Source organism: Aureobasidium subglaciale, assembly GCF_000721755.1.
Source record: "Aureobasidium subglaciale EXF-2481 unplaced genomic scaffold scaffold_6, whole genome shotgun sequence".
NCBI lineage: Eukaryota > Fungi > Ascomycota > Dothideomycetes > Dothideales > Saccotheciaceae > Aureobasidium > Aureobasidium subglaciale.
Genome location: NW_013566989.1, coordinates 476218 through 500994, shown reverse-complemented (window position 1 = coordinate 500994; position 24777 = coordinate 476218). Strand labels below are relative to the sequence as shown.

General features: G+C 52.1%; 13 protein-coding genes across 13 annotated transcripts; 6 read left to right on the top strand and 7 right to left on the bottom strand.

The window, feature by feature from the left end:
* Positions 1-72: 72 nt before the first annotated feature.
* On the top strand, positions 73-930 carry AUEXF2481DRAFT_64239 (uncharacterized protein; the record flags this gene model as incomplete). The annotated part of the gene is made up of 2 exons (XM_013490048.1): positions 73-463; positions 536-930. 2 exons carry the CDS (start codon positions 73-75, stop codon positions 928-930), a joined length of 786 nt encoding a protein of 261 aa, XP_013345502.1.
* A 294-nt stretch (positions 931-1224) lies between these two features.
* AUEXF2481DRAFT_621231 (uncharacterized protein) lies at positions 1225-3196 on the bottom strand. Its single transcript, XM_013490131.1, has 5 exons — positions 3015-3196; positions 2874-2960; positions 2766-2823; positions 2548-2719; positions 1225-2491 (listed from the first exon to the last, which is right to left on the bottom strand). The coding sequence occupies exons 1-5, from the start codon at positions 3055-3057 to the stop codon at positions 1520-1522; spliced, it is 1332 nt and encodes a 443-aa protein (XP_013345585.1). The 5' UTR covers positions 3058-3196; the 3' UTR covers positions 1225-1519.
* A 362-nt stretch (positions 3197-3558) lies between these two features.
* AUEXF2481DRAFT_28053 (uncharacterized protein) lies at positions 3559-4017 on the top strand (the record flags this gene model as incomplete). Its single annotated transcript, XM_013489872.1, has 3 exons — positions 3559-3606; positions 3657-3716; positions 3814-4017. 3 exons carry the CDS (start codon positions 3559-3561, stop codon positions 4015-4017), a joined length of 312 nt encoding a protein of 103 aa, XP_013345326.1.
* A 361-nt stretch (positions 4018-4378) lies between these two features.
* On the bottom strand, positions 4379-4890 carry AUEXF2481DRAFT_3612 (uncharacterized protein; the record flags this gene model as incomplete). The annotated part of the gene is made up of 4 exons (XM_013489791.1): positions 4379-4477; positions 4529-4599; positions 4656-4734; positions 4792-4890. The coding sequence occupies 4 exons, from the start codon at positions 4888-4890 to the stop codon at positions 4379-4381; spliced, it is 348 nt and encodes a 115-aa protein (XP_013345245.1).
* Positions 4891-5438: 548 nt separating this feature from the next.
* AUEXF2481DRAFT_28051 (uncharacterized protein) lies at positions 5439-6602 on the top strand (the record flags this gene model as incomplete). The annotated part of the gene is made up of 1 exon (XM_013489871.1): positions 5439-6602. The coding sequence occupies one exon, from the start codon at positions 5439-5441 to the stop codon at positions 6600-6602; it is 1164 nt and encodes a 387-aa protein (XP_013345325.1).
* Positions 6603-8950: 2348 nt separating this feature from the next.
* AUEXF2481DRAFT_620843 (uncharacterized protein) lies at positions 8951-10016 on the bottom strand. The gene is made up of 2 exons (XM_013490130.1): positions 9844-10016; positions 8951-9770 (listed from the first exon to the last, which is right to left on the bottom strand). Exon 2 carries the CDS (start codon positions 9687-9689, stop codon positions 9096-9098), a length of 594 nt encoding a protein of 197 aa, XP_013345584.1. The 5' UTR covers positions 9690-9770; positions 9844-10016; the 3' UTR covers positions 8951-9095.
* An 839-nt stretch (positions 10017-10855) lies between these two features.
* AUEXF2481DRAFT_3609 (uncharacterized protein) lies at positions 10856-12289 on the bottom strand (the record flags this gene model as incomplete). Its single annotated transcript, XM_013489790.1, has 1 exon — positions 10856-12289. The coding sequence occupies one exon, from the start codon at positions 12287-12289 to the stop codon at positions 10856-10858; it is 1434 nt and encodes a 477-aa protein (XP_013345244.1).
* A 495-nt stretch (positions 12290-12784) lies between these two features.
* Positions 12785-14361, top strand: AUEXF2481DRAFT_38325 (uncharacterized protein). Its single transcript, XM_013489948.1, has 2 exons — positions 12785-12834; positions 12894-14361. The coding sequence occupies exons 1-2, from the start codon at positions 12832-12834 to the stop codon at positions 13944-13946; spliced, it is 1056 nt and encodes a 351-aa protein (XP_013345402.1). The 5' UTR covers positions 12785-12831; the 3' UTR covers positions 13947-14361.
* Positions 14362-14627: 266 nt separating this feature from the next.
* On the bottom strand, positions 14628-17464 carry AUEXF2481DRAFT_620927 (uncharacterized protein). Its single transcript, XM_013490129.1, has 2 exons — positions 16757-17464; positions 14628-16693 (listed from the first exon to the last, which is right to left on the bottom strand). The coding sequence occupies exons 1-2, from the start codon at positions 17245-17247 to the stop codon at positions 14863-14865; spliced, it is 2322 nt and encodes a 773-aa protein (XP_013345583.1). The 5' UTR covers positions 17248-17464; the 3' UTR covers positions 14628-14862.
* On the top strand, positions 17465-18390 carry AUEXF2481DRAFT_620926 (uncharacterized protein). Its single transcript, XM_013490128.1, has one exon. The coding sequence runs from the start codon at positions 17683-17685 to the stop codon at positions 18163-18165; it is 483 nt and encodes a 160-aa protein (XP_013345582.1). The 5' UTR covers positions 17465-17682; the 3' UTR covers positions 18166-18390.
* A 535-nt stretch (positions 18391-18925) lies between these two features.
* Positions 18926-20894, bottom strand: AUEXF2481DRAFT_620924 (uncharacterized protein). The gene is made up of 4 exons (XM_013490127.1): positions 20587-20894; positions 20363-20502; positions 20246-20309; positions 18926-20178 (listed from the first exon to the last, which is right to left on the bottom strand). Exons 1-4 carry the CDS (start codon positions 20734-20736, stop codon positions 19021-19023), a joined length of 1512 nt encoding a protein of 503 aa, XP_013345581.1. The 5' UTR covers positions 20737-20894; the 3' UTR covers positions 18926-19020.
* On the top strand, positions 20695-22064 carry AUEXF2481DRAFT_78539 (uncharacterized protein; the record flags this gene model as incomplete). Its single annotated transcript, XM_013490056.1, has 3 exons — positions 20695-21542; positions 21596-21718; positions 21778-22064. Exons 1-3 carry the CDS (start codon positions 21053-21055, stop codon positions 22062-22064), a joined length of 900 nt encoding a protein of 299 aa, XP_013345510.1. The 5' UTR covers positions 20695-21052.
* On the bottom strand, positions 21856-23866 carry AUEXF2481DRAFT_621075 (uncharacterized protein). Its single transcript, XM_013490126.1, has 4 exons — positions 23682-23866; positions 23062-23624; positions 22300-23010; positions 21856-22251 (listed from the first exon to the last, which is right to left on the bottom strand). Exons 1-4 carry the CDS (start codon positions 23712-23714, stop codon positions 22128-22130), a joined length of 1431 nt encoding a protein of 476 aa, XP_013345580.1. The 5' UTR covers positions 23715-23866; the 3' UTR covers positions 21856-22127.
* Between the last annotated feature and the right edge of the window lie 911 nt (positions 23867-24777).

Genomic DNA, 24777 nt, shown 5'->3' with positions numbered 1-24777 from the left:
TGGCACAGACTCCTCAGCAAAGGATCTCCAAGCAACACACACAAAAGCACAAGCCCCAAGACGCCTTCCAACATGTCGTGGGCTGGCTTCAAGAAGAACGTCAATCGGGCCACCACCCAGGTCATGGTCAAGACTGGCCGTGTCGAACAAACCCACGATCGCAGCTATGAAGTCGAAGAACGCCGCTATAGAGTCATGGAAAACGCCGCCACTCGTCTCCAGAAGGAATCGAAGGGCTATCTGGACAGCTTGCGCGCAATGACTGCCTCGCAGATGCGCATTGCCGAGACGATCGACGCCTTCTACGGTGACGCCGGCGCCAACGACGGTGTTTCTCGCAGCTACAAGCAGGCAGTCGAGGACTTGGATGCCGAAACAATCAAGGCATTGGATGGACCTTTCCGCTCCACCGTCCTGGACCCCATCAACCGCTTCTGCGCCTACTTCCCCGACATCAACGAGTGTATGTGATGACTACCCGCGCTCTTTCTGGGTTTCCTCTTTCAAGCATCATGCTGACACAAGCTTGACACAGGCATTAAGAAACGCAACCACAAACTCCTAGACTACGACCGCGTCCGCGCCCAAGTCAAACGCCTAGCCGAAAAGCCCGACAAGGACGTCACAAAGCTACCCCGTACGGAAAAGGAAGCCGAAATGCTCAAGGCCGCCTACGAACAACTCAATGAACAACTCTTCAATGATCTGCCCCAACTCATCGAACTGCGCGTGCCATACCTGGATCCTTCCTTTGAAGCTCTCGTCAAGATTCAGTTGCGATTCTGCGCAGAGGCTTACTCGAGAATGGCTCAGGTGCAGCAGTACTTGGATCCTGACACCAGAGATCAGTACGCCAACGGTAATCTGGATGCGAGAGTTGAGCAGGTCTTGCAGGAGATTCGTGAGCTGAGCATTGCTGGTACTGTCTGAGCATCCTGCTTCACTTAGCTCGGCAATTGGCCGATTTCTGCTTGAGGCGTCGTCCAAGCGGCACAGAGGTGCTGCATGCTGTGAAGACCTCGATGTCCACGTAATGCGGAGAAGAGGACAACGTTTCGGAAGGGGAAGAACTAATCATCACTGGCATATTGGTGTGAAAGAGGGGCACATCTGGCGTTTTCTGTTTTCAAGATTCTCATTCTCTGCTCTTCGGCATCCAACGGTTCTAACTATGGATGGCCTTTTCGGGGGATGAATCAACTATGTGTATAGAGTAAAGAAAGACAAGGTTCTTAGCGATACTGATTCCTCATGCTGCAAAAGGAAGCATCTACCCGTATGCCTTGCGCTTTGTCTTTTGCATTGGCTGATTCGTCGATTGCAGTGTTCTCTCTGTTGTCGAGCCGCCGTAAGACCATAGTAACCTGCCGTCTTTACCCTGTGAAAGTGTGCAAGACTCAGGGATTCTGGATTGGTCTTACTATCAACACTGTCCATCAGAGCGGGAGCACCAGAGGAATCTGTAAGCTTCTTGTTCCTTGTCTCGTGAAAGCAAATCGTCAAGATGTACCAGTAATCTTTACTCGAGGATGATAGATTCGGGCTCAACGCCTTGTACAGCATTAGAGCCATCGGCAGGTGCGGAAGAGATGGCGTTGTTGATCGGTACTCCGTTGCCGTTGCCATTCTGCATCTTCTGCATCTCCAGGTCAGAAGGCTGCACTTGCGGAACCCCCAAGCCGTTGGGCTGCAGGAATGTCTGCAGAGGGTAGATTGGTCCATCAAAATTCTCGCCATCAAACATGACGAAGTTCTGGATGGGCTGCTCACGCTTTCCGAGCACGTTGATGACATCCTCGGCTAGCCTACCACCAACGAAAGCAGCAGTGGGCACGATCTCGCTGCCGATATTGTGCAGGAAGCTGCGGAGGAACTCGGCTGTCAGTGTCTCGACCGGCATTTGAAGTTCCTTAAGCTTGATGGTAGCCATGCGAGTGAACTCAGCCAGATCGTGCTTGGAGTTCTGGTCGGGCAGACGGTGGGCGTCGCGCTCAAAGTCCCAGAGTGCACGGAGACAAGGGAGCAGAGGTGTAACGGACTTCATCTTACGACGGTTACGAATGAAGTCATCGGGCAAGGGTGAAGTGTTGGCAAGTAGCAGAGGAGAGTAAACTTCACGCTTTGTGACGGTCTCGATGTTCTTGCCGTTCTGCTTCTTTGTCGTGACACCGATGATGCTGCGAGTCGTGGATTCCTGTTTGATAACGGCAGGCATGTTGGAAGTCTCGCGCTCGATGATATAATCGTGCAAGATCAAGTCAGCGAAGATGAAGCCGTAGAAGCCGTGGATTCCAGAAGCGTAGAAAGGACGATTAGCGAGTCGACATGCGGCGTTGATGGTGGCCATGGTTTCCAGATTTTGGTCGCAAGCGATGACGAGTTGGAAGGGGGCATAGTAGGTCTGATCCTTAGTCAAGATGTTGCTGCTGTCGGTTCTTACAGCAACTCTTGGGTTCAACTCCTGGAGGCGCTCTGAAGCAGCTTCTGCTCGCTGTGATGTCCATTAGTTAGGCTGAAAGATCTTCAGAAGCTCTTGGTGACACTCACGTTACGACCAATGTCTTCCTCGCGCACAAAGTACTGAGCGCCCAGATCATCCTCGGAGACCTGCTCGCTGTCCACAATCGTCAAGGAGCCAATACCGTTGAGAATGAGGTTCTTGGCAATCTCCGTACCCAGTGCCTTGACGGAGATGAGGAGGATGTTGGCAGAGCGCATTCTGGTCATTTATTAGTACTTTTCCATGATCAAAAGAGCCATCTTACCTCTCCTGGGCCTGCACGCCCCAAAGACGGATTTGACGATCATAGAGTGCGATCTCATCTGTAAACAATCAACTTCGAGGACAAGATGGATGAGATCAATCCAATTACCAGCGCTCATTGCTTGTGCTTGTGCGATAGCAGCGACAGTCTCGGCGGCTGCATCTTGATTCACGAGTGCTCGTTCAGGTTGATCCACTACTTTCTATTAGTCTCACTGCAATTGACGTCTCCTACGATCGGTCGACCTACTGGCATCACCATTTGTTGGTAGGGTTATGTTGTTGGTTGACATTCCACTGAAAAAGAGCCGTCTCTGGCTCAAGATCTTGGTATGTTGCGAGGCGAATGTGTTGGAAAGGAATTGAGAAATAAGATCAGATCGTGTGTGTGAGTTCAGATAGAGTGAAGACTGAAAACAAGTGAAAGTCGTTTGTGTCGAAAATAGACTGGGTGGTGGCTTTGACAAAGTGATAGATTATTGTAGAAAGGTTGGTTTCAGGCGTTGCAATGATCTTTGTCGCGAACAGAATCTGCCGAACTGAATTGAGTGAGTAGAGCAATACAAGATTGATGATGGACCAAGATGAGATATTAGCAAAACTAAAGTACTCTGTAGAAGCATCCAAAAGTCCAAGCCAGGTCGGCGGAAGCGGTCATCGGCTCGGCTGCACGGACATATTCAGTCGGCGTCGTCTTCCCCGAGCATTCGCGACCCTGACGAACACCTATGTAGCTTGTTGATGCCCTTCGCCAGTCTATAATCTCACGACACGACAGCACAAGCAATATTACAATGGACGCAATCATCGAATCTGGACGTAAGATCTGGGAGGGCGAGATTGTAAGATTTGCGAATCTACCAGGCACGGAACGACAACTAACAGCTCATAGGACTTTGAAGGTCAACGTCTGGTCGAGATGTTCTGTAGCGTCCTACTAAGCACTGCTGGAGTATGTCTAACTTCCCGCCCTTGGTCACGACCTCTGCCGTATCGCAGTCCACGGTGGCCATCTTGTGAGAGTGTTCACTAGGCTAACTTCCCGCCAGGTCATTGCTTTCATGATTGGCTTCGCAACTCAGAACATAGCATACACTCTCTGGATTCTCCTCGCTGGAGCAGCCCTCACGTTCGTCGTGTGCGTGCCCCCATGGTCTATCTACAACAAGGATCCCGTCAGGTGGCTGCCTGCAAGAAAGTCAAACGGAGTCACAGGCATAGACATTACAGTCGACGGCAAGAAAGTACAATAAATTTCACAAGAGCAAGCGTGTTTGAGGCGTTCAAGGAGCAAGCCAGAGCAGTGACATTGCGTTCGGCAGGTCGAACAGGAGTTTTTGGAATCATAAATATGGCATGTTTCTGCCTTTCATTAACATGGGCGCAATCGAAAAGCGCCAGGTTGTAATGCTATCTCTTCGGTCGTGTGATGTCGCATCAAATCTAACGACGACGTCTGATGGGTTGTGTTCTTCCAGTCTAACCGCAAAGCAGCTCTTTCTGTGCCTTGGATCTAGTTCGAGGTGCGGACAGATGGCTGAATCGCAGGGAAGTCGAGGCTGGAATGCATGTGAAGCAAGGGTATTGATGGGTCGGCGTGGCGAACAGGAGGATTTATCGGCCGTACTTTTGGAACTCCCAGTCTCTGTTGTCGAGAGGGCAGACCTGACGGGTCTTGAGCCATCTGGAAATGCAGTGGAAGTGGAAGGCGTGCTGGCCCAATGTTAGTAGGTGCAACAGGTGGAGTTGGGTGGGTAAGCTCACGTTGCAGATGCCCCAGGCTACGGTACATTCCTCGCTGGTGGCGGATGCCTGGTTGGCTTGACAATCGATACCTTGTGCGATGGTCAGTACGTTATGCGACCAAGAGGTGAGGACGAGGCGAGCGTACACAAGTCCATGATGTGGTTACGGCAGATGGCACAGTTGTCAACGACGATATCCCAAGCCCAGAGAGCAACAGCGTTCCACTACGGCAGCACCGTCAGTATGCATGCACAGAGACAGAGCAGGGTGTGCGTCTTCACCTTCTTGACTTCGAAGCGCTTCTTTCCAGAGTCGGCAGCAATGTCGGGCTTGGGGACCTTTGTCTTGGGAGGGGCGTCGGTCATCTCGACGTCGGCCATGTCTGTTGTCGTGGTGTGCGTAGAGGCACGAATTGACGGGCGATGTAGATGAACGGGCGGAAGAATCGGATGTCGCGAAGATTGTCTGTGAAAGCGGGTCCAGATGTGAATGCAAGTGTTTGATAGATGCTAGAACAGGCAGCTGTTGCTAACACCTTGAAACACGGAGCCTCGGCCACGCCTGCCGAACGCGCTTGCGTCAGATCTGATTAAGATAATCTTAGATCCGCTCACGCGCTGTGATTGGAGCGATTAGCCCCGTCGGGCGCAATTGACTTACAGGTAATGACCACCTCCACGTGCGGCTACGCCCACTCCCACTCTCTCATCCAACTCCCTCCAACTCATTCATTCTCCTTATTTCGGCGACTTTCTTCAGCGACACCTATTTCACCTCTGTCATACGCCCAAGAGGATCCAATCTCCTTCACTCGCAATCCATCGTCTGTTGGCAACTCACGACAGCGACATATACCTCGGTCCCACGCGCCCGTACAGGAAGTCAACATCTCCCTAGTCATTCGAAGCTGCCATTCTGCGCACTTGTCATGTCTACAGTAGTCGCTGCTCCCTTCCAGCAATCTTCGACTTTCGCTTCCCAATATCACAACATGTCCAGCAGCCCGACACAAGCCGCCAACCAGCGCAACACACGGCCGCCGCGTCCTCGCAATGTCAACATGCACCACGACCAGCAGAACACTCAGTCCGACTCGGGTCTTCCCTCGCAAGCGACCACTCCGAAGCCCAAGAAGACCAGGCCTAGGCAGCAGAACGACAACCGCGCCGCTTCCAACAGCGACGTCCCCAAGGCTACGAATCCCCGTTCCAAGCCCGCTCACAAGTCGCCTACTGCCACCCCTGCGAAGCCCGCCGCCTACGCCGGTCCTACCTTCCATGCCTCTCCCGCCGCTTCGAATCTGCCCATGCCAAAGTTCGCTTCAAAGTCCGTGCCCCCTGTCACCACAAGCAATTCGATGCAGGCCAAACTGGACGCCGAATCCACAAAGCTCAATGGACCTTCGCCATCTCTTGACAATGCGGTCCCTCAACCTCTGTCTCGGGAAAGATCTCCGCTCGACATCTTCTTCAATGCCGACAGACAGGAGCGTGCTAGCAAGAGTTCTCCCTTAGCCCAGAGACGTCCTACACCACCAGAAGCAAAGGGCTTGTTCAAGTTGGACATCGATACATCTAGTAGCCCGGCTGCTAAACACAATCAGGCAGAGGTCGATCGACAGGCTTATACGCAGTCGCTCAAGAACTTCCTGAATTTGCAGCCCTCTACTACCTCTCCCGCTCAGCCTCGTGCCCAGCCGAATCCTGCATTCCAGACGCCTCAACAGCAGCGTACCCTCGACGCTGACCCTTCATTGCACTACGGCAACCGCAGCTTGACCCCGCTCTTCAATGCTGTTCGCAATGACCCCTCGTCGCCACAGGCGTCTGCAGGCCACTCGCAGCAACCTTTCGATCCCCGTGCATATCTCGAGTCTCAGTCTCACTCGCCCTTCGTTTCACGTCCCCAACATGCCGCACCATCGCCGCAGCAGCAACACTATCAGCAGCAGCAGCCCTATCACAGTCCTGCGCAGTATATCGGTGCTCATCGACCACAACCACCCCCTCCTCAGCGCCCATTCCAGCCTGAGCATTCTCCTGATGTCAAGGGCATGGAGGCCAAGCTCAGGGGAATGCTTAAGCTGACCTAATTTATCCACTTCGAAGCTTCGGTCGTCTGACTCTATCACTCCTCGTACACTCCAGCGAGCATCTTGCTTCTCATTGCGTCTCGGCACTTCTCCTACAATGGTCAGCATGTTCCAACACGGCCTCTTACTCGGGAGTCATGTGTTCCTCGGAATAGGTTTACATCGGCGTTCTTGACGACTGTTACGCCTGGCACGTTTGGATCATGTTTTTGGTCGTCTTTCGAAGCTCATGACATCGATCAGGGAGTTGAGGAGCTGTCCTTGAGCTTCACCTACTGATTTTGAGGGCGATCTGGAGTTTTTTTCGGTCTTTGCTATTCTCCCTGTTCTTTTTACTTAGTGCTTTACTCTGTTTTTCCTGCGCTTACCTCTACATGCGCTTGATTTCTTCACGACAGAAGAGTTGCATTGTTGGGCATTTTGGGGCGTTGCTGGAAACCCTGGAGCGAGCAACCGGTCAGGAGGCGCTTATCTATCGATTTTTTCCACATTTTCCGGTAGGTGTGCGAAGATACCCCCCTTGCTGCTTCTCTGGTTTCGCACTTGCGTTTTCTCATCACTCACTTTTGCGCTTCTTGCCATTCTTTTGAGATATATTGCAGCCTCTTGTTTCTTTGTTGGTTTTATTGGGCAGAAAGAAAAAAAACAAAAAATCATACTCTCCCAAGGGCTCTTTGATGGTGCTGGCCATTTTTGGTCAGTCTGAGCTCTTGGTTCAGAACTCGCTCGCTTTCCTTGGTGTACGATCTTGATCATTATAACGTGTCTTAGGGCTAGGCTGCGTTCAGGGTTGCATCGCCACTTTCTGCGAATCATCTGCACTTGCCTCATAGAGTGAAAATATAGCATCTACGGATGGCGAGACGTGGTGATGACGCCCGTTCTGAAAAGTGAGGTCAACACAGACGTTGAATGTCGACAATAGATACACGACTACTGGCACACTGAGCGACTCATCAACCAGGCCCATTATCATTTGTCAAGAGAAATTTTGGTGCAATTCAATAACAGTATATTGATACATGGCTACGGGCACAACAATTTCCCACGATATCATCTCCATCTTCGACGTTCACCAGAACAAAACTCATGACATCAAAACAGACAGTCTTTCGAATATAATCAAAAACATCTTTATTGAATGTCTTCAGATCTCAGAAGCCAAAGCAGGCAACCCAGTCACAACACTCGAAACCCCAACCACCACCTCCACTCCCGACGTCGTCTGCGAATGCCTCCAACCCCTCCTATTCCCATTCCTACTCTCATGCGGCCTAATGCTCTGTCTAGCCTCCAAGGCACTGATAGCCAAAGGATCCGTCCTCAATCTCACATCATCGCTAGGAGATTCAGAAGGTGTGGGAGCGGCGCCGATTACTCCAGGGCAGATTATTGAGTTGGGCTGTGGGGTTGCGGCGACAAAGGCTGCGGAGGCGGAGTAGAAGGCTGAGCGGCGGGCTGAGCCGATTAGAGAGATCGAGGTGCCTTCTTGACGCTTTTCGAGGGCGAAGGCTGCGGTGAGGGTGGAGAGGGTGAGGAGAGTGGTTAGAGATGTCAGGAGATGCATGATTGCTTTGGTTCTTGTTGAGTTGAGTCGAAGAGAGAAGGAGAGGAAGATGGGAGGGAAAGGAGCTGGTGTTTTGATGCATGATCAAGATGGGAGCTGAGAAGATACTCTGAACCTACTTGTGGAAGCGTCAATCTGTTGTTGAAATAAGCACAGTAGATCTCTAACTCTGGAGACCAAGCTTCAAGCTATGGAAGTCACGAAGGATAAGTCAGTAAAGCAAGAAGTGTCATGAGATGTCACAACCGCAAAGAGCCAACGAGAAACACTTCTTCATCACAACTCGAGATTTTAGGATTAATTGCAAGGTAGACCTTTTCGTTCCATTCGTTGTACCAGTATCAGACAAGGTGTTATCGACATTGACAAGGCATTTCTTGTCAAATAAGCAGTGTAGTTGAGACGTTTTCTCAAACAAGCTCATGACATAAAGTTAGATCCGCTCCACATTCGAAGGCATCTCAACAACATCCACCGTCATCATCTCATCAATGGTCACCTCATCAGTAGAATCCTCCTTGCGGCGGCTGTGGTGCTTGAGGTGGTTCAGGTGCCTGTGGACTTCACAAAGAACCCACACCTCCAGATGCTGCACTGTGACGTCGACCTCTCGACATAGATCTTGGATAAGCTGCATTCACTCCCACACCTCCGCTGTGAGCCTGTAGACCAACGACACTTGGCTCTCGAGATGTTCTGACTGTCTGAGCTCTGCTGCTGGCGTCCACTGGTCTGATGCGTACAAGTGCAAGATTGTCAGGTCCGTGGAATCTTGTGCTCTCCGCAACAGATGGCAACCTGGGTGGTGGAGAGCGAGAAGAACGTCTTCTGGATGACTGAGGAGAAACGGCCTCATCGGGGAAGAGACCATTGTTATTTTCGTACTCTGTGCGAAGATGAACAACATGATCGTCGGGTGTTCTTGTTTAATACTCCCGTCTTCGGCTGGGTCGTGTTGTTGTACGGAATTCGACACCAGAGCTAGAGAGGCGTGGTGCCGAGCGCGAATGTGTGGTGGCTGGTTCTTGCGGCCTATATAGTGAACTGCCTCCTGTGTTGGAACTAGTGTTGGAACGAGTATCGAAAGGTCCTGCAGGGTTCACAGCATTTCTCCAGTGTGAGATGTTGCGTCTGACTTCGCTAGGCGACGGGTTTGGGGCTCCACCTTCTCTCACCGGATCGTCCTCGACATGGCCATATTGCGATCCATAACCATACCCATACCCTGAGCCATGTGTTGAAGGACGCACAGGTGGTGGAGTTGGCTGGTATCTGTCTGCCAGTCCGCCCACTCTGACATGCAGATCCTCTGACTGACCAGGGACTCTGCGCCACATCTCAGGATCGAGGACGCTTCCTTGGGCAGGGCAACGCGGACAGTTCTCAGGCGATGTTCTGCTCTGCACCCGAGTTTGGTCTGCCCAATTCTGACACTCAACGGGGCGTGGTGAGTAGCAAGGTCTCTTGCGAATTGTGCTGTGACCACAGCCGGTATAAAAGGTAATTGTGTAACCACACATTGAGTATATAGATTTTGCACTTGAGTGACTTCGATTGCAAGACTTGAGCTCGGAACGTTCGGCTTTGCTTCGAGTGTTCTGCTGTGATTAGGTAGGTTAGCTGGGCTGTTACCGAAGTTTTTTTTGAGGAACTGTTGATGTTTTTCTTCCTTACCCAGTGAACATCGGCAATTGTTTTATATCAACTCTTCACACGCCGGAGGTCCTCATGACGCTTTACGTGTCTCTGGACACCGCAGTACACCGCATTGTCCACGGCTTCTATACCAAGAACCAACTGCCATCCTTGCCCGTTGGCAATGCCGTGATGGTCAGGTGGTGACGGTCTCGTCGTCAGCGACTCGGTAATTGTGTTCAGCTGTGTCGGTTGACCACGATGCTTGTGATAGTATGAGCGAGAGATTTTATATCTTGAGTGAGCGGAGGCAGAGGTCGCACATGTTATACGGTGTTTGCTGCGCGAGCTTTCACGGGCTTGGTAGCAGTGGTTGCCACGTCACTTCTTCATTTGTGTGACTTGCTTCTTTCTTACTGTGCGTGTGCTGTTTTGAGCCGAGAGGTGGAACGGGAGGCGCTGGCCAATGCTCGACGTCTGTGGGCTTCTCATTCGGTCCATTGACAAAGATTTGGTGCTTGATTGTCATCGGACTACTGGTGTGGTACATAGAGTGTTAGAAGCAAGAAAGATACTCCTTTGTCATATTTGTCGTGTGTGTTCAACCATGGCTGCTTCTGCAGGCTTGCTCTTTCGATTTACATTGTTCAGAAATCTTCACAAAGAGCAACCAAAGCAGCGAGTGGGCAACTCACGATGGAGCGATCTACAAAGCCTCGTCCTGAGGGACCGCAAAACCCGCCAGCACCTCGTCCTCCTCCGCCGGACAGACGTAGGTCGCCACCGCCATTGCCTGCTGTCCCGCGCCCACGCTCACCGCATCCGCCCACAAGACCGCGCCATTGACTTGAAGGCCTCTTGTGGTTCAGAGTGCGTGGCTTTGAGGCCGGGTTGGGGATACAGAGTGTGGAATCCCGTGCAGTGAATGACTGATAGAAAGGGATTCTGGGGGCAGCACCCTCTTGTAGGGCAGAAGTGAAGCATTTCAAGAACACGTTTCGTCTGTTCAGTGTGCACCGTGACGATGAAGTCGTGATTGCTGTGCTCCTGACTAGTCGAAGTCGACGCTTCTTGACCAGCCATCCAGTCCAACCTGCCTGAACTCCACCTCGGCCTCTTGACCAAAGTATCCGGCTTCGCGCCATGCGCGCATGGTGTTCTTGTCGTAAGGTCCATGAGTCTGACCGCCATCTCTGGCATCTACCCAGCGGAACTCGAACATGGCATTCTCGTCCGCTGGTGCGTCTACAACAGGGTCGATCCAGTCCTCGCCGGTTTCGCGCTTGTATAGTCGTTGCAGAAGTTCGCGCTCATGGTCGTAGATATCAGGGTTGTTGCGACTGAATATAGAGTCTGCAGCAGCTGTGATGGCTTCAACGGCAGCTACACGACGCTTCTCGGCCGGATCTTCCTGAGCACCTCCGTCGGCGTCTACATCCATGGCGTCTGCTTTGGCGGCTAGTTTCTTTTGCTTCCACTTCGGCAACTTCTTCTGTTTCGGAGCGGCTGCGTTGAGTCGTTGTAGGGCTTCGAGGATCGATTCGCCCTTGTGAAGGTGTGTGATGAGAGTAGAGTAGAGATCAGACGTTAACAGAGCGTCATCGGCAGCGGTCTGTTTCCTTCGCTCCTCGTCACGCTTTTCCTGAGCAGCTTTGGCCTTCTTCATATCCTTTTTGTTCAAGCCCACCAGCCAGGCATCATGTACAGAGTCCGGATCGGCTGCTTTGCGGATGAAGTTTCCCGCTTCGTCGAATCGTCCTTCCTCGCCCTCTTGTTGCATGTTGAAAGCGTCGAGTTTCGGGGCGTGCTTCTTCTTACTCCCAGCGCCCAGTTCCTCCGCATCCTCGTTCTCATCATCTAGACGATCGCGTTCCGAGTCACTGCCGCTTTCGCTACTGCTCTCAACGCTGGCGTCGTCGTCGGCGCGCGACTTGCCTTTGGGATCAAGGGTGAAGTCTGCGCGAACATGGCCACCGGACTTGCTCTTGTGCACTTGGCCTTCAATGTCATCGATGTCCATGAAGCGGACATCTTTCTTCGGCTTCTTGCCTGTTGCTTGCAAATCCTCATCGTCATCTCCGTCGGCTGTTCCTCCTACACCTCCAGTGCCTTGGTCGACGTCTGCAAACATGTCCATCTCATCCTCGTCTTTTGACTTCCCAGTATCCTTTTCACGTGCGTTCCATCCAGCATTGTTTGCGCCTCCTGCGCCAGCCGATCTGCCTTCTTGTTTTGCGAGTTCGGCCTTTTCGTCTGCTCTTGCTTCGAAGTTGTCGTCGCTGCTGTCGCTCTCATAGCCATCGAGCTTCACGGCATTACGCTTGGTCTGCATACCAGTCTTGCCAATTTCATCCAGCTCCAGGATGGCATCTTCTTCGGGGGCATCTGGTGCGAGGGTAGAAGGATTGCGGTAGTCGAAACGCGGCTTTTTGCTTTCGGGCGAGATGTAGCGATCAGAAGCTTCGGCAGTACGCTTCCCGGACATGTTGACGCTGTGGGAAGTGTGTTTGTTTGATGGAGTCGGTGTTGATTGAGCACTTTCGAGAAGGACGCGATCATCTAGACTCGTGCGTCATGAGGTCCGTGCGGACAAGGTATAGCAATTCTATGCTGATGTCTGGTCATGTACAAATCACAGAGAAGGTAGTGGGTGTGGAAGCTCGAAGATGTGATGGATAGGATACTGCATGTACTAGAGACTGGCTCAGACGAAGAGCCAAGTAAGGGTTGTAATCGGCTCAGGATGGCTGTTGATATGTATGAAGCTTCCCGCGTGTCGACCATACCCGTGTACGACAGACTCTTGGTGTATATATGGGTTTACGTGTTGATGGATACGATACAGGTTCCAAAGCTCGGAGACTTGATGGTGAAGAGACGTGTCGTGACTCGTGAGTTGTGAGAGTGTGAGTGTGAGTGACAAGGTCGCGTGGATTTCGTCATGGTGCCGACTCCAGACTTTCACAAGACAGAGACAGTACCTGACTGAGCAACCCACGACAACAACATTTCAGTCATTCATCTGTCATGGTATGCCGAAAACCTTCTCATTAGCCGGATAGAGTATAGCCTTGCTAACAGACTTGCAGTATCGCAACGACCCTCTCGCCATGTACAACCAGGGCTTGCTGTCGCGAGGCGGGCGCCCTCGCCGCTTCGACGAGTACTACCGCTGTTATCCAGTCCTGATGAAGACGGACCGCGAAGATGTCATCCACGGTGGAAAGGTGTACCTGCCTGCCTCGGCTCTGGACAAGCTCACCCAGCTACACATCACCTACCCCATGCTGTTTGAACTCATCAACGGCGCAAAGCAGACAAAGACACATGCCGGAGTGCTCGAGTTCACCGCAGAAGAGGGCAAAATCTACCTGCCAAACTGGATCATGCGTTCGCTGCTTCTCGACCCTGGCGACCTACTCCAGATCAAGTCTACCGACCTGCCGTCCGGCTCCTTCATCAAACTGCAACCACAAAGTCCCGCCTTCCTCGACATCTCAGACCCCAAGGCCGTCCTCGAGAACGTCTTCCGCAACTACTCATGTCTGACCGTCGGCGATGTCTTCTCCTTCAGCTACGTCGACCAGATCCACGAAGTCGCCGTCCTGGAGCTGAAACCAGACAAGGAATCACACTCCATCAGCGTTCAAGAGACCGATCTCAGTGTCGATTTCGCCCCTCCTGTTGGCTACGTAGAGCCGGAGCGCAACAGCGGTACCTCGACGCCCGCTCAAGTCAAGGGCATGGGCGGCTCCATCCACACACAAGGCACCATGGCTCAAGCAATCAACTACTCCGCCATCGCCCCCTCCAGCACAGATGCAGCGACCGGCCACGCAGCAGCAGCCTCACACTTCATCTCTGCCGGCCACCGTCTCGTAGCAAAGAAAAGCAGCAAGACTGCAACGCCATCGTCCACCGGCACATCCACACCAGCACCCGCAGAGACTGTTGGTATACCTGGAATGGCTCAACCTCAGCCCCGCAAGAATGGTCCTCAACCTCTCCGTCTGCCGCCAGGCAAGCTCTTCTTTGGTTACGAGGTTAAGCCCAAGCCCGCGAAGAAGGATGATACCCAGGAAGAGCAACCGAAGAAGCATTACTTCAGCGGCGAGGGTCAGACTCTTAGAAAAAAGAAGTGATGAGCAAAGCTATGACAGGAGGACTATACAGTGCGTTTGAGCAGATGGATGTTGCCAATCTACGGCAATTACCACAGGCGTTCAGGGAGCAGGCCTCACGAAGGCTGGGAGATGGAGGTACTTTGTTGCATTTCTTTGGCGTTCTTCTCATGACTTCTATCAGTAGCTCGCTATTACGGACACTTTATCCAGCTATGCACACTATCCATGTCACCATCTTGAGATGCTTTGTCCTTGGGGGGATCCGAAGAAGCCAAATTCTGGTAGTTTCGGTCAGGGTTGTACCCTCGGCCATAGTTTCCAACCATGATCAATCCATTTCTGCACTCTGCATCGGATATATCGTACACTGCTTCCTTCTATAGCATCTTAAATGTATATTAGCATCTTAAATGTGTATTAGGCCATACTCAGAAGTTTGCCGTCATCTGATCGTCGCGTGGTTGTCCTATACCATTTCAACAGTTTTGTGACCCTCAAGCTTAGACAACCCACCATTGTCCGCACAAAACGACCACCATTTCCGATGAACTCAATAACAACTCGCAAAACGAAATTCAAAGTGACGTCATGTGGCTGTCTGTATTATCAAGGAACAATCATGAGTCAAGAGCAGAAGCAGTAATTCACGACTTGAAAAGCTGCATCGCAGGGATATGAACTTATGAAGGAGAAAAGAAATGGTAATAATCCAGCATCTATGCCGGAAGTTCTCTAATCGAGTAGAGATTATATAGCGAGCGAAAAACAGGAAAGAAAAGAGACTGGAGGAGGGATCATCTTCCGATACCTTGACAAGCAACCTGTATGCCAAACGCCAGAGGGCCAAGAAAGGGAAAACGAGGTATTCTATAGCCATGAAAAATCTGTTCTAGCCATTTTCCCATCGATTCTCTACGAATGTTGCGAATTCTGCCTAATTATTCGTCTTTCGTCTCTTGCTCGGTGTTTCTTCATCTTCTGCTGTTGCTCTCGTCGCGTCTGGTGGACTTGTGCCGGCTGAGCTGACACTTCCGACTACCCTGCCTGATCGCTCATCCATGCTCATGTTGCCGTCATTGACTCCTGTGCCACCGCCGCCACCTCCGCTGTCGCCAAAGAGGTCATCCGACATTCCTGTTTGGTTGTAGTCCCAGGTGAAGCCAAGATCATCATTCACATCCTGTGTCGGTGCCGAGGTGCTCTGGTAGGCAGACTGTTGAGCTGCAGATGTCGTGTCCGAAGGGCCAAAAGCGTTGAAGTATCCATCATCCGGGTCATTGATGTAGCTGCTAAGATCAAAATCACCGGGGTTGCCCAACTCATCAAAGTTGTTGGCGTTGATGCCTGGAATAGCACCTGTGGGGGAAAGCGGTTGGAGACGTCCTGCCAGATCTGCGACCTTGGAGTCTTGCTCCTGTTGTAGCTTGGTCAGCATGTCGAGGTGCTGTTTGTTCTGGCGGAGTGCGTCGAGCGATGGCATTGATGGTGGATTGGGCATCATGAGGGCGTTGTTGGCACCGGGTTGAGCGGCCGTGGCGCCTGCGCCTGTAGCCCCAGATGCTGCTATCATCGAGAGCATGTCCTCACGTTGTTGTGGCGTTAGTGGGCTGTTGCTGTTGACTGCCTGCAAGTGATCCAGCGCACTGTTGATGTCATAGTTTCCAGCGCCGCCGCCGTTGTTGGGCGAATTGCTCGCATTGACATTATGGATGAGATTCATCACGTCGTCATTCTCCGGGTATTGGTTGATGAAGTCGGGTGTAGGTGCGTCGTCCTTGACCACGGGGGTCACCGAGGCTCTTTGAGGTTGTTGCTGTTGGTGAGGTCGTGGTTGGGGTGGGTGTGGCCCATATTGCGCTGGCTGCTGGCCTTGGTGCGCAGGACCGGGACTAGTGGACGAGCGGACAGAAGGCGTGGCATTGGAGAAGGGTGAAGCAGAGAGGTTCTGCGGGTTCGGCGCTGGCAACAGTAAAGGTCGTGGTTTTTGGTAGCGTTGCAGTTGATTGTTTGGGTTGTTGACATTGCTCTCGTTCATGTCGCCATCGCCCATGTCAAAGACACTACCTTGTTGCTGGGGTTGCTGCGGCATAGACGCACTGCTGAGGAAACTGGCCAAATTCGGGGGACCGGAATGTCCATCTAAGCTACGGTTGTAGAAGGTGGCCAGGAAGGTGAGAATGGCGTTGATAGAGTTTTCGTGTCTGTCATGAAGAGCCTGGAAAGCAGTCGCTTGGCGATAGAACTGCTCGTTCTGGTCCTTCAGCGAAGTGATCATCTTGGATATGACACTCTGCTGGCGTTGCAGTTTTTGTAGCTCCGAGCGGAAATTACCCATATCCTGCCGCGGGAGGGTGGTCATCAGGCCCGCAGCTCCGTCGCCGGCGTCAGGAGAGTTCTTCTGATCATCATCGCTGTCGCCCGGCTCGCGCTTGTCTAGGTCTCTTTTCCTTTTGGAGCCCGAGGATTTGGCCGCAGGTTTTTGAATGAGCCACAGCAGATCGGGTCGACCTCTCTTGAAGTATTCGTGCCAGTAGACGCTAGGATCCTTGACTTTCTTCTCGGCCGCTTTCATCGAGTTGGCATTCAGGCCAACCTTCTTGTGGAAGCCGTACATGTTGAGTTGACGCACGAATGATGCATAGTTGTTGTGTTTGAAGAGTTCCGGAATTAGCGTACGGGCGAATTCGTCTTCATCGAGAACGATAAACGAATTGCCATCATCCGACCAGCGGATCAGTTCGGTGTTATTGGACGAGTCGAGGAAGCTGCATGCGTGTTAGCAGAGGCTCCAATCAGATGGGAAACCAAAGTGTGTTTGGCAAACATACCTGCTCAGCTTTTGGACGAATGGCGGTATCTGTTTTCGCTTTGCTTGGGCGTCCTTTTTCGCAATTGCGGCCTTCTGGTCCAAGTCCTGCTCTTCTTCATGCTCCATGTCCTCCCATACACGGTCGGTCTGATTTGCGAAGTTACCACTCCATTGGTTCCTTTGAGGCGTGCGAGCGACTTGCTGGTTCGTGTTCCTGCGGACGAGCTGATTCGAGGGAGGAGCGACAGCTTGACCGTAATTGGGCGCCTGAGAAGTAGGCACTTGCTGGGGAAAGAAATTGGCAGCGGCGGCTGGATTGTTGCCAGGGTTGTCAAAAGGCGCGAACTCGGCAAAGCTGTTGGATACGTCGTTCGAGAGAGGGTTTCGGTATGTAGCCAGTGGGTCGTTCGCGCCGAAGGCTCCGTCTGGCACCTGCTGCGTGTACTGGTACGAAGCGTCTTGTGCACTGCCGTCGGCCGCGCGCTTACGGGAACGTGCTTGAGCTTGCATCTGGTCGTTTGTATGACTGAGACGAGTCGTCACTGGTAGCGGGCAGATGCTGGCAGCCTGCTGGTAATAATGGCTGACGAGGGAAAGTGGTAGCGACACAGTTGGTATTATCCTAGAGAGTAGAGATATAGCAGAGCACGAATGAAATGCCTATCGTCGGGTCGAGCCAACTGGCATTGTCGTGTGAAGGAGCGATTTGGCGGTCGGGTCAGATCAGGCCTCAGACCTGGGCCGAGTGTGAACGCGCGATGAGTCTTGTGTTTCTGTCTAGCAACTTCCGTGTCTCTCTTGACGCGTAAAACTTGTGTGTGTCTCGGTGCGCGATGGGTTGTTGATGTGGTCGTGGTTGGCCCAGACAAGCGTACAATCTGCGTCGATGATATCAAGCGCAATGGGTGAAAATCTCTTTCTCGTCGTCGCTCCTGCCTTTGGCTCATGCTATGCGATTTTCAGACTGCGGGCAGGTACCCACGTCACACATGCCACAAGGTCCAAGCTTTCTCGATTCCCAAGGCATCCAAATGGACCCTCGTCTTTCAATTCCTGCCAAACCTCGCCTTTCTCTCGATCACCGAGCCACTCGTCGAAATCGCCTGCTTCGAGTATTCGTTTGCACATTCTCTACTTGTCAAGCACATGTACCGCCACGTCGAAGCTTCTTTTGTGCGGTGCCTGGTTCAAGGTTCTTTTTCACATGCTTCATCGCCCGTCACGTGGCATTTGAGTCCCGAGTGTGCTCTGACACTCATCGCTCATTCTTGTATCTTTAGTTTTGAATTCAGGGAAACACAACCTCTGCTGACCGATGTAAATGTACTCGAATTTGTACTTCGGATTCCCCGATGCGCCAATACCGTAACGATTGAACCTGGCGACATGCACATAGCTGCCCGAATATGGAAGTTGCGGCCTCTTTGACCGAAGGAAGGTTTAACCGAGTACCTTGCCCGATTTCATCTCGTTTCTCTGCCTGGCTGTATAGACATCCATTGTGCTTATCGGGATCTCGTGTGTATCGGATCAGATTCTTACTGCTACTCCTGAATAGTGTCCTTTTGACCATATCGCAGCCCCTAGTATGAGACATGTCCACGCCAATCCAGCAAGCTCTGTGAAACAGATGTTTCGCGCCAACCATGATCGATAATTGGCTGCCTGAAGAATCAGGTACTACTATCGACGTACACTTCTATCACCCATCCGTCGGTGACAAATGTCCGGCAATGATCTTAAAAAAGCCGAATATGTTCACTAGCAGCCAGCCGGTCAGCATATTTTCCGGTATGCAACGGCAAATCGTCGTGAGGTTGCCCTTGTTCTTCAGAGGCTCTGTTCTAGAAGCTTCCATAAATTGAGTGTCGGATACAGATGGGTATAAGAGATCGTATGGCGATCACCGTAGCTAAGAGCCGCATTATAAACGTACGATATCCTAGCAAAATGGTAGATCAGGAGATGTGGGCCCGTTACGCCATCAGCCTGCCCGCTGCGGTATTTGAAAGATCGAGTGGGCGACTGGACTCAACAAGCCATAATCTCCCGCATACCCCTATCGATGATCTTCCTGAACTCAGGCATCTTTGACGCATCCTTGTTGTATAGGTCCCATTCGAGGAGATGTCTTGTGCTTGAATACACACCACCGACCATAGACTACTCGTCGTTCATATAGCATAGCAGACTCTGCCAGCAAAGTGGCTCGGCTGCTTTGCACCAACAGGCTAAACAAAGCTGTGTAAGAACCACTGGCTTGAAGAGCAAAGCAACAGCCGGTCACTCTTTCTTTCCTGCTTTCTGAGATTGCTTGCTCGCTCCTCTTGCAAGACACCACATCACCCACAAGAATCCAACCAACACAGCCAATCCAGTGCCTACCTCCACAAATCTAGTCTTTGTCTCGTCTAGCACTGGTATCTCCAGCGTTTCCATCATTGTCTTCGTCTCAGCCGCAGCACCGATGTGATGGAACAGAGTTTTTGGCCCAAAGAGTCCGTCGTAGCCGATATTAGTGCGGTCAAATGGATTCACAGACATCTTCAGTCCATCCTCGGCTTCGCAGGCCCAGAAGACTGCTGGCCATGGGACATGTGCGGTGTGTGTTCCGTCTGCGGAAGGAGGCATATAGCGCGTATGTAGCGGAACCGTTACGGTCCAAGTGTCGTTGGTGACTGATGGAGTCTCTGGATGCGCAACTTCGAGTAGCGCTGCGGAGCCCCATTGAGGTGTTGTCCATACGGGCGCCTCCAGATCCGTGGCACCACTCAAACTACGCAGAGCAACCAGATTCTGCGAAGCAAGGAATAGAGAATCCGAAAGTTGATAGCGGTCTACAAAAACGGCAGACGGTAGGGTCAGGTAAGCGTGGAGGGCGCACGACTCGTCCGGTTGTACCAGTGCGTTGACAGGGAACTTGAGCTCCAAGGTAGGGTGCAATCCAGTAGGCTGGCGGAACGAAGTCTCGAGAGCAAGCTCGTCGGAGTGCTTTGATGCAGCATGGTGCCTTGAAGGGAAGGAGAACATGGTCGCACTAGGCTTTGTGTCTTCTCCAACTACAGTAAGCAAGCCGCTCAACCCAATTTCTCCTTCCTCTGTAGCCTTTTCAATGTTTAGGATGCCAACTTCGAGAGCGTCTGAGGAAGACTGGAGAGTCAGAGTTTCATCCCAGACACCTTGGGTGCCGTCGGCTGCAACAGCCCAGTCCCAATACGCGGTAGCACGAAGCGCGTGAGATATCGTGTCGTAATCGAGATCCAAGGAACTTGCCTGCGCAAGTGATGTGAATTGAGCATGACATGATATGTCTGTTGAGTCACAAATGGTTGATGAGAGGTATCCGATGAGTTTCGTCAGACGTGCTAGAGGCTTGTAATACTGGTACTTCGCAGACATGGCAAATCGCTCAGACAGAATAGTGGGTATCGAGAAGGAGCTCTGGGACATTCGTACACATCAGCCTCTGATTTGATATATATTGTTTCGATCAGGCGAGCAACAATACCTTTACCGATTGACATTTAACGGGTTCACCAAAGACCTTGCCTAGCATTGGGCATAGTGTATCCCTAGCAACATGAGTTAATGATAGGCCATTTGTAGTCGAGATGATTGGACGTACGTAGAAGCACCCTCGCCGGGAGTGTAGAAGACATGGAGACCCGAAGGCACCCTTGAAGAAAAGGGAGTTACTGCATCATAGTTCCACTCAGCAGACCAGCGTATGTGTATTTCATGACTCTGTTCGAGTACTTGTGCTATCTTCAGACTTTGTGGTCAGCTTCTAGATCCCATGCTGAAGGTCACACGTGATTGATGTGAAGGAGAAAGGAGGCATTCACATACTTCCTTTGGCAGTTCGCGTGTGCCCAGCGTAACTCTCCACTCTTTGGCAGCTTTGAGTTCGGGCAATTTTAAAGAATGTTCGCTGACATCAAGTGTCGCAGGATCAACACCACCAGCCTCGTGCAACAAGTATGTAATTCTTTGCTTCATTGTTTATATTATAACAAAGGCCAGTTCGCGAGCTGTAGTCTTTGCAGCGTGGCGCGTGATTGGGTAGATAGCGATAAGCGATCGGAAGGGTCAGAGTGTGCTGCCGATTGGTGCCCATGCTCCAAATTACCCACGGCAAGGCAACCACTTCAGCTTTTGTCTGCTTCAGCCACTATTTGGAAACCGCACTGCCACCGTGTCCTCGCCACTTTTGAAGACTCAAACAATCACTGAATTGACAAAAAGAGCAGCTGAGAGCACTGCTTCACCTGTTCATCGACCCATCGACAGCACCAAGCAAGAGAAATTGGTCACTATGCGGTTATCCACTCTCCTACTGGCCCTCCTATCGGGCCTGAATCTGTCTTATGCTCTCCGCAAACCATCGAACAGCGTCCTCCTGTCCAAAATCTCCAGTCTCACACTACGCGCTGGCCAAAAGACTAGCGCTCGCCGTGGATCTGCGATTCCTCAATTACAATGCATGGGTGGCAACGCACGTGGTCTCTACGATGTCGATGTGATGCGCTGCACCAACGCAGGCTCCGACTATGATGACGAAAATGTTCAATGGACTTGCAAAGCGTCACTGCCTCCAGAGTTCAAATTAGGCAGTACGGACGTTTCGTGTGAAGGGTATGATTCGCCCGAGGATCCATATGTCTTGAAAGGCAGTTGTGGCGTCAGCTACAGACTTATGCTCACAGAGGAGGGTGAGAGGAAGTATGGTCACAGAAAAGATGAGGACGACAGAAGTGGACCTTCCTCAACTGGTGAGAAGCTCATCTTCTGGGCTTTCTTTGCGTGTAAGTGCTTTGACTACTCCTTGCCTTTCTGCATAGGCTGACACATACTACAGTTGTTGCAGGCATGATCGTCTACGGTGTTTGGGATTCTTGCGTCAGAGGCAACAACAGACGTCCGCCACACGCAGGTCGCGGCTACGGAGGTGGCTGGGGCGGCAACAACGACGACAACAATGGTAAGACAGGCTCCAGGCTCTATAAACTAGTCTTGACCATCAAAGCTAACATGATTCAGATGATGCACCGCCACCTTACACACCATATGGCAAGTCAAACTCAGGCCGCAACTACGGCACACAGGGCGGCCAGGCTTGGAGACCTGGTTTCTGGACTGGCACCGGTGCAGGAGCTGCTGCTGGCGCGGCTGCAGCATATATGGCAGGAAACAGAGCAAGCAGCTCGCGCAGCGCTTCAAACAGATCCAACAGCGGGAACTGGGGAGGCAGCACAGGTTCAAGCTCGCCCGTACCGTCGTCATCGAGGTACGAGAGCACTGGCTTTGGCTCATCTAGTCGTAGATGATGGCATTCATGGGCTTGCCATGAATATATATAGCCGAATTCCTATTCATACATTGTCCATCCATCATTTAAATTGGACGACCGGGAAATACCTGGGACCCGCGAAGCCAGTTGCGATGACGGTCTGCACGTCAATATTCTTATTGACGTAGGGCGTTTGCAGCTTGAGCAGAATATGCGTTCCAGATCTGTTCAGAGTCAGTGAAGTGCTTGCATGACTCATCGGAACCACGTACACCGGAGGATCAAATTTGATCGCTATTCGATGTCTATTGTCCTTGATTCTGAACCGCGCCCTCGCTACAGTATCGCTCTTGTAGCGATCCGGCTCTGGACCCAACCAAGCTGCTTCTGGTCGCTCCAAGGCTGCATTTGACTGTCGTATTCTCATACGAGCATAATTTGGTCGATATCTTGATTCCCAGATATCCTCATCGTCGTACTCACGCAGGTTTCGCTCTCTACGCCTCCGATCGGCAAGTACATCTGGCCTAGTGGGATCTTCGGGCCAGTTGATTTCTTCGTCGCTCAGAACAACGATGCGGCCGTCTGGTGACTCTCTCAGGTCTGCAGGGTCATCACAGTTTCGGCCGTCTACATCATTCCTGCCGGCAAAGAGTCGATTTCGATCCATGGGAGGCCACGATGAATCCCTGGTTGCAGGCATGGAGTTCCACGCGTCGTCAGCATCGTCATCGTCCTGAGATTGTTCATCTGCGGGAGAGTCGATGGGCGAAAAGAAGCCAGCACTTCTACGCGTACCCATAGCACGCGCGACTTCAGGATCATGGATACTTTCCAACAGACTGAGGCGTACAGGATCATGAGTCCGGCGCGGCGGCGGACTTCGTGGTGGATTGAGATAGTCGTAGTGTTGGGTGGAGCTGTTGATATATGGCTGGAGGTCGTCTCGGCTCATGCCGACATAGACCAGACCCTCCTTTACCCTGCTAGATATTAGCAGGAGATATAGAGAGACATGGGCACGACCATCTCACGGAGCTGTGAAGCCATTCTCGGGAGCAATGATGTACAACTTCTCGAGACAAAAGGTCGAATCGTCATGATGGCGCAAGACGATATTGCACTTTGAGGCGCGAGAACAGTAGACGCTCTTATCGTGCTTGAGGATGTTCTCAGGGCCAAAGTCGATGTCGCTGCGCTCTTCATTGTGGACTTCACCATCACAGCTCTCGAGTTCGAACTTCAGCCTGCCAGACTCGACCTGACCGAAGTGACCGTATTTGTAGTTTGACTCGTGGGTCAGTTTTCTTCTCTTGACGTTTCGCTGTCTGGCTTCGTCAACATCGGAGGACGGCTGGTCGATGGCTGACGTGTTGCGAGTGAAGCGCGGAGGGGACTGCTCGGTGGGATCTCTATAGCGCCGACGTCTCAGACGCGAGGGAGGAGGAGCCCATCTCGCATTGCGCTCGGCGTCTTCAGACTCTCTTCTCAGTTCGTTGTTTCTCTGCACAACTCGACGGAACCTGTCCATTCTCGAGGGAGCGGTGGCAGCTTCGTCAGGGCTGGCGGTGGCGGAGGGGTAGTCGTAGTCACCAGGCTGCGCATCCCGGTCAGCCATACGGTCTCGCTCCCGACAAAGGCCATGCGCTCATACAGCAAATGAGGCCCAGGACCTCCGGTCTGACATGATGGCGCGTGTTCGCGTGCTCGTGGCGCCGCGGGGTCTTGTTGTCGGTGAGATGAACCGTCTGGCCCACTAAATGCAGTAACGTCCTATGCCCTTTCTGACTTTGGACCGTCGAGTCAGTGATGGCAGTTCGAGGCTCTTCAGTCGTTGTGCGGCGTTGGAGAACCAGGCATACTCGATAGCCTCGTAGGGTTGAGGGGTCGACTTACGTGCGCGGTATGCCGAACGTGCCCTGCCTTGCGCCGTGCGCTCGGTGAGCCCTATTCGCTCTAAAACTGCCACCAAGCCCTACCCGGTCTGCCGCGCTACCGATTGTTGATAGCCTTTCGGTACTTCTGCCGCCGATTCTCACCTGTACACCAACATCTTACCGGCCTCGGCCTCCAGATCTCGGAGTGTTGACGCATCATGTCCCATGTCTGATTCCTCCTCTGCTGCGCCCAACCAGGGCGGTCCGAGAGCTTGACGCCATCTCTCGACTGTACTTGCATGCCTGAACCCATTTGGAATTGCAGAATCTCCTCGGTTGTCAGTAGGTTAAGCTCCTTCCATGAACATGATCTTACGGCCGAGCTGATGTTCGTTTACGATGTTCCCTCGAGAATCAAGCGAGTCTTGAATCTTGATCATACTCCACCGATCTGACCCGACTGTGTTGCATAGTATCTCACCGTCTGCCTGTAATAAGTATACATGCTGATTCCATCCTCGACGTGCTGAGTATTGGCACTTTGGTTAGGTGTCGTTTGAATCACCAATCTCGGGTGCTATCCACGCCTGACTGAACAGACGACATTCAGACAATCTGACCTGGGGGTGGGTTCTGGCCGCTCGTGTTCGTTGACCCTCGTCGACCCGTTTCGGCGAGTGCATCCTTCAACTTCCCAAACTTCAAGCTTCCCCCGGATCGCTGCTGCAAGATTTCCCGCAAGACAGCCCATCAATTTCCAGTCAACCTTGAAATCTCGAGCCCATGCTCGACTCTGCAACCCAAAGATGCGAAGGAGCTTGGATTGTTTGGTCCTTCGCACCAGTTCCTGTTACTAGGTCCTCACTGGCTTCA